The sequence below is a fragment of the Macrobrachium rosenbergii genome, chromosome 25, assembly GCF_040412425.1.
Source record: "Macrobrachium rosenbergii isolate ZJJX-2024 chromosome 25, ASM4041242v1, whole genome shotgun sequence".
NCBI lineage: Eukaryota > Metazoa > Arthropoda > Malacostraca > Decapoda > Palaemonidae > Macrobrachium > Macrobrachium rosenbergii.
Genome location: NC_089765.1, coordinates 33,214,410 through 33,231,909, shown reverse-complemented (window position 1 = coordinate 33,231,909; position 17,500 = coordinate 33,214,410). Strand labels below are relative to the sequence as shown.

The following is a 17,500-nucleotide window of genomic DNA, read 5'->3' as shown; positions in this document are numbered from 1 at the left end:
AAAATGGATATAGTCAATGGAGTATTAGGCAACCGAGTCAGTGATAGCTAATTAACCTGTTTATATACAGAAAAATTCTGTCAGTCATTTTAAGGACATTGTAACGCATGGAAAAAGCTTCATAACCAAAAGCAAGTACGAAGAAAGGGTGTTATTATAATGCAAGAAGCCTCTTGGGCATTCGTCTCTTCAGTGCATAACTATTTACATCTGAAATTTAGCCTTTTTTTAAGTACCAATGCCAAGATGTGAAGAAAGAATGTGAACCAGATATTACATGTAAATACGAACATAAAACTATTGACAATAAATGTTAGAGGCAAGACAGTGAATCCCTTTGCAACAGTCTAAAATAAATCGTAGATTAGTTTGGCTCCCATTCTGATGTAGCAACCGTGAGAATTAATTGCGAATATAAATATAAAAGGAAGGGACTGTAATTGCAAGTGAATCTGGGATTAGTCATGTTTTCGAAGATATATTGTGTGAAGTGATGCATTTCTCGATTCCGCGTTATCAAGTTATTGGTTCTTAGACAATATAGCAATTCATATGCCAACTTTCCCTATATCAACATTATATGCAAAAGGTCACCACTAAAATCGCTGATCAATGAATGATCTTTAAGAGAAATTTTTTCTTTCATGAAGTTCTTAACTATTGTAACTCACGTAATTTTACAAAATTTTAGGAAAACTTGTTATCTTAGTAAACCTAATTAAATTTAATCTAGACTAATTCCAAATCTTCCAAATTTTCATTGATTATAAAGGGATGTACCAATAAGCGTTATAAAAATGAAATAAAGTACATAGACCACTTATATACACATATAACGAAAACACATTTAAAAGTGTAGACATGAACACAAATGTATATACATACACACACACACACACACACACACACACACACACACACACACACACATATATATATATATATATATATATATATATATATATATATATATATATATATATATATAATAAACACACACACACACACACACACACACACACACATATATATATATATATATATATATATATATATATATATATATATATATATATATATATATATATAAGTAAGTGTGTGTATATACGTGTACATGGGAGCGTGTGCGCGCGTGACTGTTTATACGTGTTTGCACGTTTATGTCAATACAACATCCAAATGCACACTCATAACTCTGGTATTTTGGTATATATTTTTTATTAAAAAATATGAAATCCGAAATTAAGAGTCACATACAGAAATTTGCTTCCACGGATCGATAATACCGTCACTTAATTTACGGTGACGGGAGAGTTTTTTACTTCACTGTAAATTTCGGATTCGTAGGTTTGGAGAGGAAAACACAGCCATGTATGTTACATTTACAAAGATACTATGTATATACTGTATGTGTATATATAATATATATAATATATATAATATATATATATATATATAATATATATATATATATTATTTATATTATATATATTATACAATACATACAGTATATACATATATCTTTGTATATTTGTGTGTGTGTAATGGAGAGAGTGCGCATCAACAATCATGCAAATACATACATATACATATTTCATGTTACAATTAAAACACCCAACCATTACATACATAAAAGATTATATATATATATATATATATATATATATATATATATATATATATATATATATATATATATATATATATATATATATATATATATACATAAATACATATATGTATATAAACATATTCATTTCTCGATTTCTAGTCACAATATATCTTTTCATAGGTTTTTATCTCCTTAGTTTAATTTCTATTTTTTCCACACTTGGGAAGGACAAAAATCTATGTACTTCAGCCACGGGATAGAAAAACAGAGCCAACACTTTACATAGAGTAACACGTAACAGCTCATAGACAGAAAATGCTAGCACTTGAGATAGACAGCGTGTAACACCCAAAACAAAAAGGCATTAACACCAAAGTAGTTTATTTCTCTAGGATACACACCAAACAGAAGTAACATCTAAAGAAGCAAGAAAGAGTAAGTGCAAAAGTAGTCTCGGATCAGCACAGCCTTTCTTCACATTCACAAGAGGTCAAGACAAAAGGTCAGTACATACGTTTCTTAGATCCGGCATCGGGGACGTCCAGATGACTGATGTTCTCGTAAGAGCCGAAGCAGGGCACCGACTGAGAATGCAACAGAAGCCCTACAGGCCTGAACATCTCCGCCACAGGAGAAATGGCTTTGCAGGCTTTGCCCCCACCTGCCCCTCCACCACGATCCCCACGTGCGGCAGCTACGCCTGGACGGAGACCTCGGAATAACCTTCTTCTTCCGCGCCCTAGTGGCACCCCTCCACTTCTACCCCTACCGCCAGCAGCTTCGGTGCCTTCGACGCCTTCGCTCCCTCCGGAACCTGACAGACCCTCTAGGTCGATGGTACCTGGAGGTTTCTTTGGAGAGCTTCGGGGTAGAGGGAGGGGGGCCTCAGTGCCACTCTCTTCCGCTATTTTGAGGGTTGTTGTCCTCCAGTTCAGGAGGCAGCCTCATTTAATATTCTGGAGACGCCTACTCTGATTTCCTTCTGTACGATTCTATGAGCTCACTTGGAGAGTGTAAAGTTTTCTTTTTAAAATGCGGATTTACTTAGAAAAGGGTATTTACAGGCAATTCACCAGAAATGCTTAAGAAACATTCCCGGATGAATTTACGCTAGTAACCTTTTCAACATAAAATCTGAATGTGGCTTAGTAGGTCCTTTTTTTGGTCATTCTAATTGGAGGTTTTATTTTCTTTCACATTCACACCAAATGTGGAAAATATCATTTCAGCGGAATAGACATATAATTACACAAATTTTTTCGACTACTTAGAAAAATATAGAGTGACGACACAAGATTATCTTTCAAAAACTAACTGTGGTTACAACTACTAAATAATAACAAATCCATGTTTTCCAATTTGAAATGTTGTAGACTACTACACTCAAAGATACACAAAGACATTTAAGTTCGACCACACATAATTCTATTCCAGAACACACACAGTTGTAAGAGTAACCCCGCCCTATTTTTAAAAAGAAATTATGTCGAGGATTGCTCAGATACTTATTCGAGCATATTCTATTGTGTGCCCTCTATCTCAACGATCAGAAATCCTAAAATATGGCCTTCAGATTTGTCTTCCACCTTTTCTTCTCTTATCAACGTAGCCACAAAAGAAAATATGCCTCGCTTTTTCATAGTTATGAATTACATAAAACTCATATTCAGTGGTTTAGTCGCTTTTCGTCTTCATTGTCTTCATTTTTCCTTAATTAAATATAATAAGACTGGTAAGTCACTTTACAGTAAACAATTTTTTTCAGTGAACAACAATGGTGAGAATTTCTACGATTCCATTTGCTTCCATTAACTTGTTTTCACTGATGTTGCCTATTTGTTTACAATAATTTACACCACCATAAAACACTTTTTACCCACCAAGTGAAGACTACAGTTATTCTTTCTCCCCTTTTCAAACAGGGTTTTGTGATACAGGAAACTATTTACTGCTTATAAAAACATGTCCATCTAACTTCAAGACAGCACATACATTTCCACTTAAAGACTAAAAACAGTTTTTCAATTCTACACTCCTGAGCTCTAATAAACATGTACACTTTCTAACGATCACATCATTTTATTCTTCACATTTTAATAAAGTTACGACATTTTAACGTTACTTTTCTCTACCAACATTTAAGAGTTTCTAGAAACGAAACCTACACTGAGGTGACACATGAACTAATCCTGTATCTATTAGACAAACAAAATATCAAAAAGAGTGACATTATCCATCACTGCCCTCATATGTAAATCTTTCTCACAAAAATTGGCGAAAGTTTGTTTCTCTTTTTATACAAATACAAAGATGTTCATCTGTAATGTGGAAAAAATTGTTGGGATTAACTGATTACCTAAAGGTAAAGCCCGAACTACGTGACTGAAGCAATGGCTTTTAGTAATTCATATAACTGAATATTATTGAACTCTTGATGATTTCTCAAGGACTGAGTTAAGTTTCACATAAATGCAAAAGGTTCACATGATTGACATCTAGTACCCTCATTCTTTCTAGCTCTAGTTTCAACAATAATGGATGTTACAACACATTGTATGCCATCCAGGGACCCTCTTGCACACGACAGCAGGCTAAAGTATTTTTACATCCTAAATATCCAAACTTCATTTACACAAAGCAAAGTGATGTCACTTTTTTTACGATGGCTGAAATGTGTAATTCATATGGGGAATTTTGACGACTCGAGGAAATTAATTTATGGATATATAAGTCAAATTCATTATTCAAAGTAATACGCAAAACCTTCCATTCTCTCTCTCTCTCTCTCTCTCTCTCTCTCTCTCTCTCTCTCTCTCTCTCTCTCTCTCTCTCTCTCTCTCTCGACCGATCGATCGATATGACGCTATCTGGGCAACAAAATAAAATGACATGATTTTGCTACAATTATATTGTCAAGTCCTTGACTTGTATGTATGTATGAATGTATGTACTGTATGTGTGAACTGAAAGTATTTGTAGTAAAAATAACTGTATATACTGGAACCATCAAGGGATCTGTTTTACAGGCCATGGAAATAAATTTACTTTCAAGAGAATCATAGTGATCTTGAGCATAGTATCGGCTGTAGTTAGCTCAAATAACGGAGCAGGTAACATAAATGAAAGAGGTAACTCCTCTGTAAGCGAGTGTTCCAAAAAAGTTCCATCGGTACGAACCGAATAAAGATGGTGAAATATAATTCCCTATATACGATTAGTTTTTTAATCTTCCAAGAAAATGAATCAAACTTTCTACATCCACTCAAATATAATCTACAAATGTACAATTGAGGCATTCAGAAATGCCACTATCTGCTATGATAAAATGATCTTTATAGTACATCTAGTTATTGTTAACGTAACTACAAATTGTGCCAATACATTTAATATAATATAAAATACTACTGTTCTTCACTTCACGCAGAGAATGACACTTTCTTTACATAAAAACGAAAGAAAGAATGTTGAAAAAGTACAAATAACAGTTAGTAATCACTACTGGATTAGAGAAGCAGTCTTTTAATCCTAAATAAAAGGCCTAATATCACTGATTAAAAGGCTTAATATCACAGTCTAAACGAATGTACTAGTGTTGGCGACAAAAATTTGGGAAATACAATTACCTTAATCTACAAAACAGCAAACTGTTTATGTTCTTAAGACGAAGAAGATATTACTAAGTGTTTTGGGGATATTTACTAGAAAGCATCTACTTGAATTTAAGGTTTAGGGTAGTAATAATTATTAGGTCTTCTTATGCAAGAGGGTTTTTGAAAGACAGACAACCTGACGAAGAGCATAATGAGAGTGATCCCCTTTCCATTTACGGAACTATTTCGAAATAATAAAAAAAGTATCTGCAAGATTAATCTAAACTGCAGTGTTATTACAGAACTACAAGAACTACAGCTAACAAAATAATTACCCTTACTTATCGTAATAACTGATTGGCAAAGGCACTCAAGTACTGAAATTTCATGCAATATAAATAAATCAATCACTACAGATCCACTTACCCGATAATTACCGCAAAAAAATATTTCATCATTTACGAGCATCATCTCTTGTGAGCTAACTAAAGATCAACTATATATTGCTGGAGGGTTTGCCAATGAAGAGCGCTCTTCCTACCTTCAAGCTGGTCCTAGAACTGCCAGGTTTAATTAAAGAGGTGAAGCCATACATGGAAAATATCCTCGGAAGGAAAAGATCCCTCCTGGGGACTGTAATCTTGAAAAAGGAGGACGATCTTGGCAGAGACCATAAATTCGTTAAGTCCTCTTTTTCCGGTAAGTGAAGACCCTCCCACAGTAAACGAAAGGCCCTCTCAAGGCCCAATCAGATAACGTTATATAATCCTATAGGAGCATTTAAGAAATAAAGGGAGTGATAACCTTATAAAATCCTATAGAAACATTTAATAAATAAAGTGAGTGATAACATTTTATAATCCTATAGGAGCATTTAATTAGCAATAAAGGGAGTGATAACATTACATAATCGTGGAGGAGCATTTAATTAGCAATAAAGGGAGTGACTACATTATATAATCATGGAGGAGCATTTAATTAGCAAAATAAATGGAGCGATAACTTATATAATCATAGAAGAACATTTAATTAGCAATAAAGGGAGCGATAACATTATGTAATCTTATAGGAGCATTTAATTATCAATAAAGAGAGCTACAACATTATATAATAATAGAGTAGCATTTAATTAGCAATAAAGGGAGCGATAACAGTACATAATCTTATAGGAGCATTTAATTAGCAATAAAGGGAGCGACAATACTATAAAATAACAGAGGAGGATTTAATTAGCAATAAAGGGAGCGATAACATTATATAATTCTAGAGGAGCATTTAATTAGCAATAAAGGGCGCGATAACATTATATAATCCTATAGGAGCATTTAATTAGCAATAAAGGGAGCGATAACATTATATAATAAGAGGAGCATTTAATTAGCAAAAAGGGGAGCGATAACATTATACAATCATAAAGGAGCATTTAATTAGTAATAGAGGGAGCGATACTGCAAACCTAAGGTTTTTTGATGAGAAAGAAATATATGTATTACTAAAAACACAATCTTTCACCGACCACGCTGCAATGGTTATTAGGGTGAAGAATTACTCTAATGAAGCAAGTGTAAGTGATTGTCAATGGCTAGTATGTTGTACAAGATTTATACACTCAAACAATGATCAACTCTTTCATGTTATGGATTCATCAGCCTGAAGTCATTCTCGAGTGTATGTTTTTTTTTTATAGAAGGTACAATATAACTGGGTTATTAAACTTAACAGAACCAAAGACTTTTCATGAATATCACGGCGTAGATGAGCAAACTAATACTCTGACACGAGTGTCTGACTTTAAATTATCATTGATACTAATGTCTGCGTTATAAATAATTTGAGAATTTTTATGCTTACGCACTCGTCCTGTCTAGTGGTTTATACTTTTAACAAATGTTCTCACCAGAAAACATCTGATGGCTGATAGTAAATAACATGGAGTACATTGTAACGGTCTCTATGGATACAACTTTCATATGCCCATTATATTTTTTAAGGTTCTATTACTCGCAATTGCATTCAAATTCAAGAAACGGACTCATAATAAACTTTCTTTAAGGTACGGAAGCAGCACTTGTGTGAAAAGCAAATATAATTATTTTCCAGTTTTACACCAAAGATTTACCCCTAAAATAAACAGAGGAGAGCAAAAACCATTTGAGAAGTGACCATTCCCGCCCCCAACACCTCCCCCATCCTGTTCATAACACTCATCAGGAGAGTGTTTTCGTCATTGCCACTTCTGCCCCCCATCCCCCAATCCAGCTGCCATGACAATTCCATTTCGGGGATGATATGCTCCCTCCTGTTCCTCCCCTTCGCAATCGAATTCCTATCTCCTTTTCACGACCAGCCTCTCAACGCGGAGGCTGCCAGTAGATCATATTCTCTGCTTCTTCTCAATAACATCCATCCCAATTTAATTACGTCGTTCATCGAGGTATCTCGCCTATAATTTGTTTTGTTGATAAAAATTCAATTGTCTTTCACCTTTGTATTGTGAATGTACATACAGAGATGCAGAGTCTTATTTAACGAAGAGCTCGAAACCTAGCACACAAAAGGGATCTATTACATTGTACAGAATATGTCTTCAATTTGAAATATTAGCAACGGTATTACTGTTCAGACGGGGTTTATTGGATATATACACACACAATATATATATATATATATATATATATATACAATATATATATATATATATATATATATATATATATATATATATATATATATATATATATATATATATATATATATATATATATATATATATATATATATGGCAGTTTTATGAGAACTAAAATAATACAAAATGAATAATTTAGAAATTTGTATTATTTTAAAATAAAAACAACTGGAAACTACAAGCACCAGTCAGATCTTGCTAAAATTAATCACAGTGTGATAATAATTTTTTACTTTTGGTACATCCAATAACTGCAGAACAAAAAGAAGACGAAAGGTCATCGACAGAGAAATTACTGAAATGGGATCATTATAGCCCCAACCTCTCTCCTTCTAATTAATCATCTCTCTCTCTCTCTCTCTCTCTCTCTCTCTCTCTCTCTCTCTCTCTCTCTCTCTCTCTCTCTCACAGAAAAACTCATTTTGCACGTCAAAGGTCATGCACAAAACCCATAATGTTCCTCTGTAATGCTTTCACTCACACCTATCCTTCCTTTTATCCACCCCCCGAGATTAGATCAAGAATCATCTGATAGAAAAGAAACTTATAATACGGGAAAGCAAGCAGGCCTATTCTCCGGCAACATTTACAGTGAAACTGAAAGATCACAACACCTGCAACACTGTTCACGAAAAAATCTCGCAACACTGTAAACGGAAAAATCTGTGTAAGATATATGGAGAAATTAACGTAAGGGAAAAGCATTTACAATAACAAGAAACCATTCAGGTATGGGAAAAAATCTGGTGTGTCTATGAGAGAGAGAGAGAGAGAGAGAGAGAGAGAGAGAGAGAGAGAGAGAGAGAGAGAGAGAGATAAACGGAAAAATCTGTGTAAGATATATAGAGAAATTAACGTAAGGGAAAAGCATTTACAATAACAAGAAACCATTCAGGTATGGGAAAAATATAGTGTGTCTATGAGAGAGAGAGAGAGAGAGAGAGAGAGAGAGAGAGAGAGAGAGAGAGAGAGAGAGAGAGAGAGAGAGAGAGATAATAAATGATTAAATTAAAACTTTGCCTTATCCTTTACGTAATTCCAGGCAATGATAAGGATCTCCTCTTTAACGTACCTTATTGTAACCGCTGTATATTCAGACCATTTGAACGCGACATGAACTGAATGATACCTTTTTGTTTTCTCGCAATTAGTGACCTAATGACGAAACAGGAACTATAATAAACATGTGACGCCCCTATCAGTGTTCGTCAGAAAAAGTAAGTCTTTAAAATGAATACGAAACCTGTGGCGTGAAGGAAAGAGAGAGATTGGTAGTACCAGAAAAACAGTATTCGTACATTACGAATCAACAGTAGTAGTTACTGAAAGGGTATGAAATGGCACTGAATTTTAGTAGTGTCTTCACTGTATTATTAGTGTCTAGAAGTGTCAAAAATCTGACATACGATACACCTGATTCCATGAGAGACTAAGCGGAAAACTTTCATGTCCATTTTTCAAAGATGCAAACTTTTAAAAAAATAATTAAATTGACACTTGGCATGTCAACGTCAAAGACATGACTTCAAAACCTAGGAAAAAACCATATAATTGACTACCGACATCAGATTACGTTTTGAACGTATGCACTAAAAATTATGCTGTGAAAATTCACAATTCTTTAACTGATGAATCATTTTTGGACCTTAATGAATCTCGAGAAAAAAACAAAGTCTAACTTCAGATATAATATTAATCTCTGACAACAAGGCCTAATTTTATGGTTACTTAACAAGTTTAACTGTAGACAAGAGGGGCACATAAAAAAATCATTTGAATAATTAGATAAATCACTTTACCATTACTTGTTATAAAATTTAATTTTATCAGTTTGAAACTTATCAGTTCCAATTTCCATCATCTTTCTCATACACCTATTACCGGAATACAAAGTAAGTAAATATGCAAACAGTATCAAACTTTTATGTAAAATCAAGCAGAAAACTACGTATTCAAATATAAATTATGCCGAATTTTCAATTTAGTCGCTTCCTGAAAAGGAATGGAAAGCTGACATTTTGGGCGTAATTTCCCAATAAACACTGAGGCTTCAATGGAAACGTCCTACTGGTACGTATATTTTCGGAAAAATGTATTTTCTCCTCATTAACGATACGAAAATGTTTCCACCACCATTTTCATCCTCATTCAACAAGATTCTAAAAACAGCAGTTCTTATTTGTTACTTGAGATCAAATCCTCCTCGATAACATTTCTACTTCATTCATTTGCAAACTATGACACGACTCACTATATGATGAATGGACTAAATGCCTTCGTTAGACATATAACAGCTAAACCATCTCCGTATTCCTTGTACGGTCTCTGCCACTGATATTATATATCATTGCCGGGTTCTGTTTGTGTGGTATGTATGCTGCAAACTAAAACCAACTTGAAAGCGTTTTCTAACTATGAGAGTGCTATGTAACTGCATATTATGCTACCTAAACAGCTTATTTTATTTAAATAAATCACTTTTAAAAGTAGCACATATTGCAGTGACAATGGAATGAGATGTATGCTTTACATAGTTAATGAAGTCTACACTAGGCTCAGGAAATCCTTAGAGACCACAGATTCTGTGTAACAGAACAAGAAGAACTCTTCTTATGGAATTAAATAAATTGTTTTAGACAGAAAATTTCCCACTTGCCAAAGGGTAATTGAATTCTTTCGAGCTCTCTGAAGTTTTCATCAAACGATAACGCATTATCAGTTAAAAAGAAAGTAGAATGTTACAAATTCAGTACGTATTTTCAATATGGGAGAGACCTACTGAAACTTGCACCTTTAAAGCGTCCATGACTTATCGCGTTCACTGGCCGAGCATCGCTTGCAAAGATGCCGTTCTCTTCGAAGGAATTGCCAGCCCCCCGGGGGAAACACTTCGGGACGATGGTTATCGTGGCTAAATCTCTCCTCAGAAATAATTTTTTTATCATTTTTGTTGTGGCAGTACTCAATTTTTTTTCAGTATACAATACTACATATTTATCTAAAGAATCTCTCTCTCTCTCTCTCTCTCTCTCTCTCTCTCTCTCTCTCTCTCTCTCTCTCTCTCTCTCTCTCTCACAGACACAAAAAAATTGGCGAAAACACACATTTTCAACTAATTATTGGACACCCAATATTTTTTAAAGTTTCTAATTATTATAAATTTTAAAGTAAATTTGAAAAATATTTGTACCAATGGATTTGTAAAGGGCTATTAAAATATTCCATTCAAAAAGGCTTAAAGGTTGTACCTGAAGAAAATGATTTTTGTCAATAGCACGCTCAAGCAAATTTCAAATTTGGCAACCAAAAGAATTTCCCACTCCTCCAAGTAGATAATTAGCCTTAAAGGAAATAGTACAGAAAGTATAAAACGATTCCATTGTCTCCTATTCCCAACTAATACTGATGCATGGATCTAAACATATCAAAACTGAGTATAATATTTAGTCAGAAGGGGAGTTATATCTGTTACTATCATCATTTATTTTCTATATTTTTATAGGAACCCAATATATAGGAAGCACGTTAAAGGAAACCGTTAACCCAGTCCCTGCCCAATGTACATAAAAAATGTATTTACTGATGACGAATGTGGCTTTTGCAAAATAGTGGAGGATCCCTGCGAAAATGAATTTGGTCGAATGTATATTACGAGAGCGGGAAGGGCTGGGGAGAAACAAAGGGGAATCAGTATCATCTATATTCTGGAGTCAGACAGACAGACAAACCGACAGCATTCATTATCCCACTAGACTGAGACTCATTTTTTCGGACTTACACAACAGGTATCATAACATAACGTTGTTTTCGTTATTTATTAAACTGGCTTAACTATTAACTTTCAAAAATTTGCATTCTGTATCCAGCATCGTCTCTGAGGAGAGTGTATTCACCGCCAAATTCATTCTTGAACTGGTGATTCAACCATGAACATCGAAAACTTCTGTAGCAATAACTGTTTCATACAGAAATGTAGACGGATTATAAGCAGTAGGTCAAACCCGCTACACCCGCCATTCACCTATATCTCGCACTCACTCTCATGCTTCCTGGATGTTGTGATCCATTCTTTCCGATCTCTTTTTTCACCAAAGGTTTCCTAGTCATCCTTTCCCCTCCCCTCCTAACACTTTTGCACACTCATTTCACCTACCATTTATCCTCCTTTTTTTTTTTTTTTTAACATGATTGAACCACCTAAAAAATTCTGATCCAATTTTTCATTCCAACTAACTTTTTTATTGATCCAACTACTTATCTCAACATTTCCCATTCTTTCAGTCCTTCCTATGCCGTATAAACCATGAAAGCAATTTATTTGTGCACCTTCCTCCTTTATTCTTGAATTCACATTTAACATTCACATTTCACTTCTACAGAGAAGAGCTGACTCAACAGTCCTTTCATACATTCCATACACATTCCAGGCTTCATCCAAATCTCTTACACATCTTATATTCCCTTGCTTAACTTTTTCTTTGACACACCTTTTCTCTCATTCCACCATGTCTGCGTTCTTGCATAAAAATACAGGATACGGGGTTGTAAACCCCTGGATTTTTCATTTGCCATGAAGTTTTTAGTGTTATTTTTCTTCCTGTTATCTTGATTCACAACCCTTTCTAAAATTACTACACGAAAAATGTTTACTATCGTCAATGCCTTTGCAAAAAAATTAAAAGACATTAAAACTATAATCAACCCATCAGCCATCTGGTGACTTTGGTGGGATTGAGATCGCAACTGGAATCCTTTGAGATGCTTATCTGTCATTTGGACTCATTCTCTGCCACTAACAGTTCAATAAACATTTGCTAGGCGTTCTTCTGCCTTTGAGCACACTATAACTAATCCTCAAAATGATGACACTTCCTTTGGCAAACAATAACTCCTTTCTAAAAAGCAAAGCTGTGGAAGTCCACAGCAAAAGGCGCTGACTTGGCGTACGTGACTGCTGATCTGCCACTCTAGAAGCATTTCCTCCCCCAAGGAAATCACAACCTCTTATGAGACAGTCAATTAAAACTTCAAGCGATTGGCATTCCTTGGGAACATCTGTGACCAGGTATTTTATTACCACTACAAAGGTACCAATCAAATTTAACTGACTCACCTTATGTTTCTTTGCTAATCTAAAATTTCATTCTTATTTTTAATTTCTGTTTGCGTGGTTGAACTACATTTTATAAGCACGGTAGTTTCTTGTCAAGAGATTTGAATGAACAGGAAACCAATCCCAACAGAAAATTAGTTAATAAGAGAGAGAACTATGAAGCTAAGTCCCAACACAAACACACACACATACAGATATATATATATATATATATATATATATATATATATATATATATATATATATATATATATATATATATATATACATATAGTATATATATATATATATATATATATATATATATATATATATAATATAGACAGATAGACAGATAGAGAATTCACGTGTCTTTATGCCCATCTCTTCCCAAATGGCTCCACCTTGAGAATTGTCAGTCTGTCCATTTAAGCTGCCTTTATATCTATATGAGGAACTGGGTGTAATAAAGGTCAGCACTACCATGGCAACAATTCGGTGATTTTAAAACAATTATGTACGAATCCGTGAATCTGCAAAATCTGGAGGCCCGCGACCATGGATTTCATACAAGAGAGACCGATTAATTTGTCCGTTTACAGTAATTCAAAAATTATGTAAAATATAAAAAAAATTGTTGATAAAATATAAAGTATTATGTTTGAAAACCATTCCAAAACAAATAGAAAGGTTTTTATTTCACTTATACATGCATCATTACTTGATATACAGGAGTTAGCTATATGTCACTTTAACAATTACATTGTAAAATACAAGTGTGAATACTGAGAGCATCACTATAAACAGTAAAAAAAAAAAATCATCGCTAAGATGACTGAAAACTTTTTTTCCACAATTGTGCTTTGATAAACAGAATATGAAATTAAGAATAATCCTGACCATTTACAGCCATCTTTTACCTTCGGCAACGTTGGCAATTCTCCTAATGCATACACACACACATATATATATGTAAATATATGTGTCTGTGCGTGTCTGCGTTTTGTCTGGGTGTGTTTCTGTTTATATCAATGTTAGTGTGATTACAAGTATTGTGCACTTATAATACTCCCTCTCTCTCTCTCTCTCTCTCTCTCTCTCTCTCTCTCATATGAAAAACGCAATACAATGTATAAATCTAATCAAAACAATATATATACCTAACCATTTTTTCCTAACATAACTATTCCCTTTGTTTTATATGCTACTGTGCCTTCCTTTCTCCCCCGAGACAAATAACGAAAATACAAAAACTGTTGTTTACAGACTCCACCATCAATTACTCCTTATCTTTCTGTATTTTGTGCAAATGAAATTGAAAAATGCATTCCTCCCTTGTATAGTAGTTTTCTCACGGCTGGAAATTATTCATCGAATCCTGACTTTTTCGAAGACATATTAATCAGGTCACATTGAGGCGAAACCTCGCTTTCTGGCTCTGACACCTGAATGCTTCAACAAGAGATGTTTTGCAATTTTCGACGGCGAATCGTTAGATGGAAAGCAGCCCCTGAAATGATTACGTCTTTATCATGATTTTGCCTCTTGAAATCTCATGAATAATGCAGAAAGTTCATGATTTCAAAGGCATCCGTAGGAAAGCTCTAATATAACGTAAATTCTATAAGTAAAACTAAATATCTTGAAACAAGAAGAGAATTATCTTTTTTAAATAAATAAGAGGTTTGGAAAACATCGAAATTCAAATGAAAAAGCAATGCATAGGATATCTATTGAAAACCACTCCTTTGTGATGCATATTTCGTTTTGTCAGGCATTTATTCATATTCCTGTCGTCTTAACTAGTTACATATTCTTCGCAGTTATTGGCAACATTACTGTAATTCAACAAAGTTTCTTTAAAAAGAATAAAATGCGAGCTTTCCATATCTTACAGCTTTAAATAAACGATAAATAAGCCTTGTATGTAAAGTTAAACAGATTGCAAAGCATTCCATTATCTATACTAACATAATGCCAAATGAATGGAATCGAATTTTATCTTTACAAGGGAGTAAAATGATATAATAACTTTTATATTTAGGACTTTCAACCATAACGTGATTTACACAATATTTAAATGAAATCCTAAACCAGGCCTGGAGAAATTTCAGCCCTGGAAATGGAGGAACGACATGTATGCATAAAGGATTGAATGCTTCCTTATGCGCAAGGGTAAAAACTGAAATCACGAAATCCTCCTTACAAACTATTAAGGACAATGATCTCAATGACGGCGACACGACGCATACCTATTTTGTACATTCATTGTTTGGCACACAGATTGGTCCTTGAAATATTACAGTTCATTTCTTATCTCAAACAAAATGTTGGATTTTGGACGAAAGTCAGGTCGATTAAAATATCTACACTGTGTTTCGTGGCTACTTGTACGAGAATAGGTGTCAATGATAGTTGTGGTTTGTTCTGTTCAACAGTACTTTATTTATTTGATCATCACACGGCAATAGTTTTAAATGTTTATAAAATTATGCGACTTATGCATCAATCTGTTCTGCCTGTATACCTTCATATTCTGTTACTGACATCATTATTATTACTCTCATCATTATAATTACTGTTGCATCCTTTCCCCTGCGTGTGTAAAATATCACGGAAATTTCTCCATTATATTAACTTCCTATTTTACGAGTAACGAATGTGAAAAATGAAACTGACGTAGCAGACAGATAAAATAGTGCTGATAAAATAGATTGAGGGCTGGAAACAACTCGGCTCTTAAAGGTGCTTCATCTATACCCCAGTATTACCACTCAATAATCCATGGCTCAAAACCACCATTACATTTTCAACATGAATTTTTCCTAACAGATGTAGCACCGAATATTAATTTGGTAACCGTAAATATTCTATTACATATTAAATTTTATGACTAATTTACTGATTAAGCAAAATGCACAATTTTTTTTCAAGGGAGGATTAGGTCTCGCATTTAAATTTATTTCGACACACTGGAATAACTCGGTCACGAAACTAATTGATTCAGAATTCATAGAAAGTCACTACAAACTAGCGCATCATGAACCCTATAAAATTCAAGTAGCCCAAACTGGCAAGGACTGGAACCCAACTACCCCTGAAGTGAAACTTCCTCGATAATCGCCCCACGAACTTATAGTCACCAAACTTTTGATTAGCTGACGTGTGAAACCGATATTCTCAAAGTTAATTTCGAATGGTCTGATGAACAATTTCATGCCTTCGTTGTTCACTTATTTCCTGTCAATTCGCCTACATATCAAAGAAATTTATCTATGAAAACTTACTAAACCCAAGAGATCGCTGAATAACTGCATGGGTATAGTATACAAATGAATTACAGAATTTTTCTCTTCGAAATTGCACCTTGGACGGCGAAATTAGTGAAATTACCCCGAAAGTCTTAGTGTAGGTAATTCCTCACGGGTAACTTGAAAAGAAGGCGAGAAAAAGCTTAGAACGAGAGATCGTTACAATGGGAGTACGTTGAAGAAGTAATCCAGGAAAACAAATTAGCTAGTTACTACTGTGTTTTGTGTATATATATATATATATATATATATATATATATATATATATATATATATATATATATATATATATATATATATATATATATATATATATATATATATATATATATATATATATATATATATACATATATATATATATATATATATATATATATATATATATATATATATATATACACACACACACACACACACACACAATGTATACACATATATTTAGTTAATTTCCTGCCCTTAGACTTAGACTTGCAAGGCGTTGCTGACGATCCTGGAAAAAAAGACTGGCGTTTAAGGTAAATTCATGAAACTCTTAAAAGCTGTCCCATTGTGCCTTGGATGATATATCGCGAAATTAGGAGACAGACTGAGAACTTGAAGGATTTCTAAAAAATTGCATATAATCAACAACTGTTCTTCCATAATATATACAAAAGAAAAGATCAGGGTGAAAGAATATGCACTAAAACACAAAAACATAAGGATGATATGGAAGAGATAGAGTCGGTTAAAAGTTCTGCGACACTGTCAGGAAAGGAAAACAGGAGTAAAGGTTGGTGCCTTTATCAGAAGGCGAAATACCTAATGGTAACAACAAAGCCAAAATATAAAGAACTGACAAATAGAGGTTTCTAGAGTGACCTTAACAGAGCACAGTATCGGAAATAGTGAAATCCATTCCAAGGACGGTCTTAGCTTGAAGCAGTTCTAATTATGAGGATTCGTGGAATGTGATAACGAGTTAGGAGAAAAAGATTGTTTAAAAGAGTGAGTCAGTAAAAATGGAGATCTTTAAAAATTCACAGCGTAAGGTTGAAGTAATTGCATCTTAAACTTGTAAACAAGCAGACTCAACATTAATAAAGAATGGAGTTTAAGAAGTTTGCTGCATGAAAGACCGAAAAGATCTAAAAGACTGAAAACTTTGACTGCTCGAACTCAGAAATGAGAGTATTTAAAAGGAAAGCAAGACAACGCACGAAGATG

The 17,500-nt window shown here is 33.9% G+C and overlaps 1 protein-coding gene across 1 annotated transcript in view; it reads right to left on the bottom strand.

The window, feature by feature from the left end:
* Nucleotides 1–17,500, bottom strand: part of LOC136852542 (rho guanine nucleotide exchange factor 11-like) — an 846,605-nt gene that overhangs the window by 674,450 nt on the left and 154,655 nt on the right. The window contains exon 2 of the mRNA XM_067127279.1: nucleotides 2,127–3,930. Within this exon, the coding sequence (XP_066983380.1) occupies nucleotides 2,127–2,232 (106 nt within the window). The 5' untranslated portion in view covers nucleotides 2,233–3,930. The remainder of the gene's footprint in view (nucleotides 1–2,126; nucleotides 3,931–17,500) is intronic.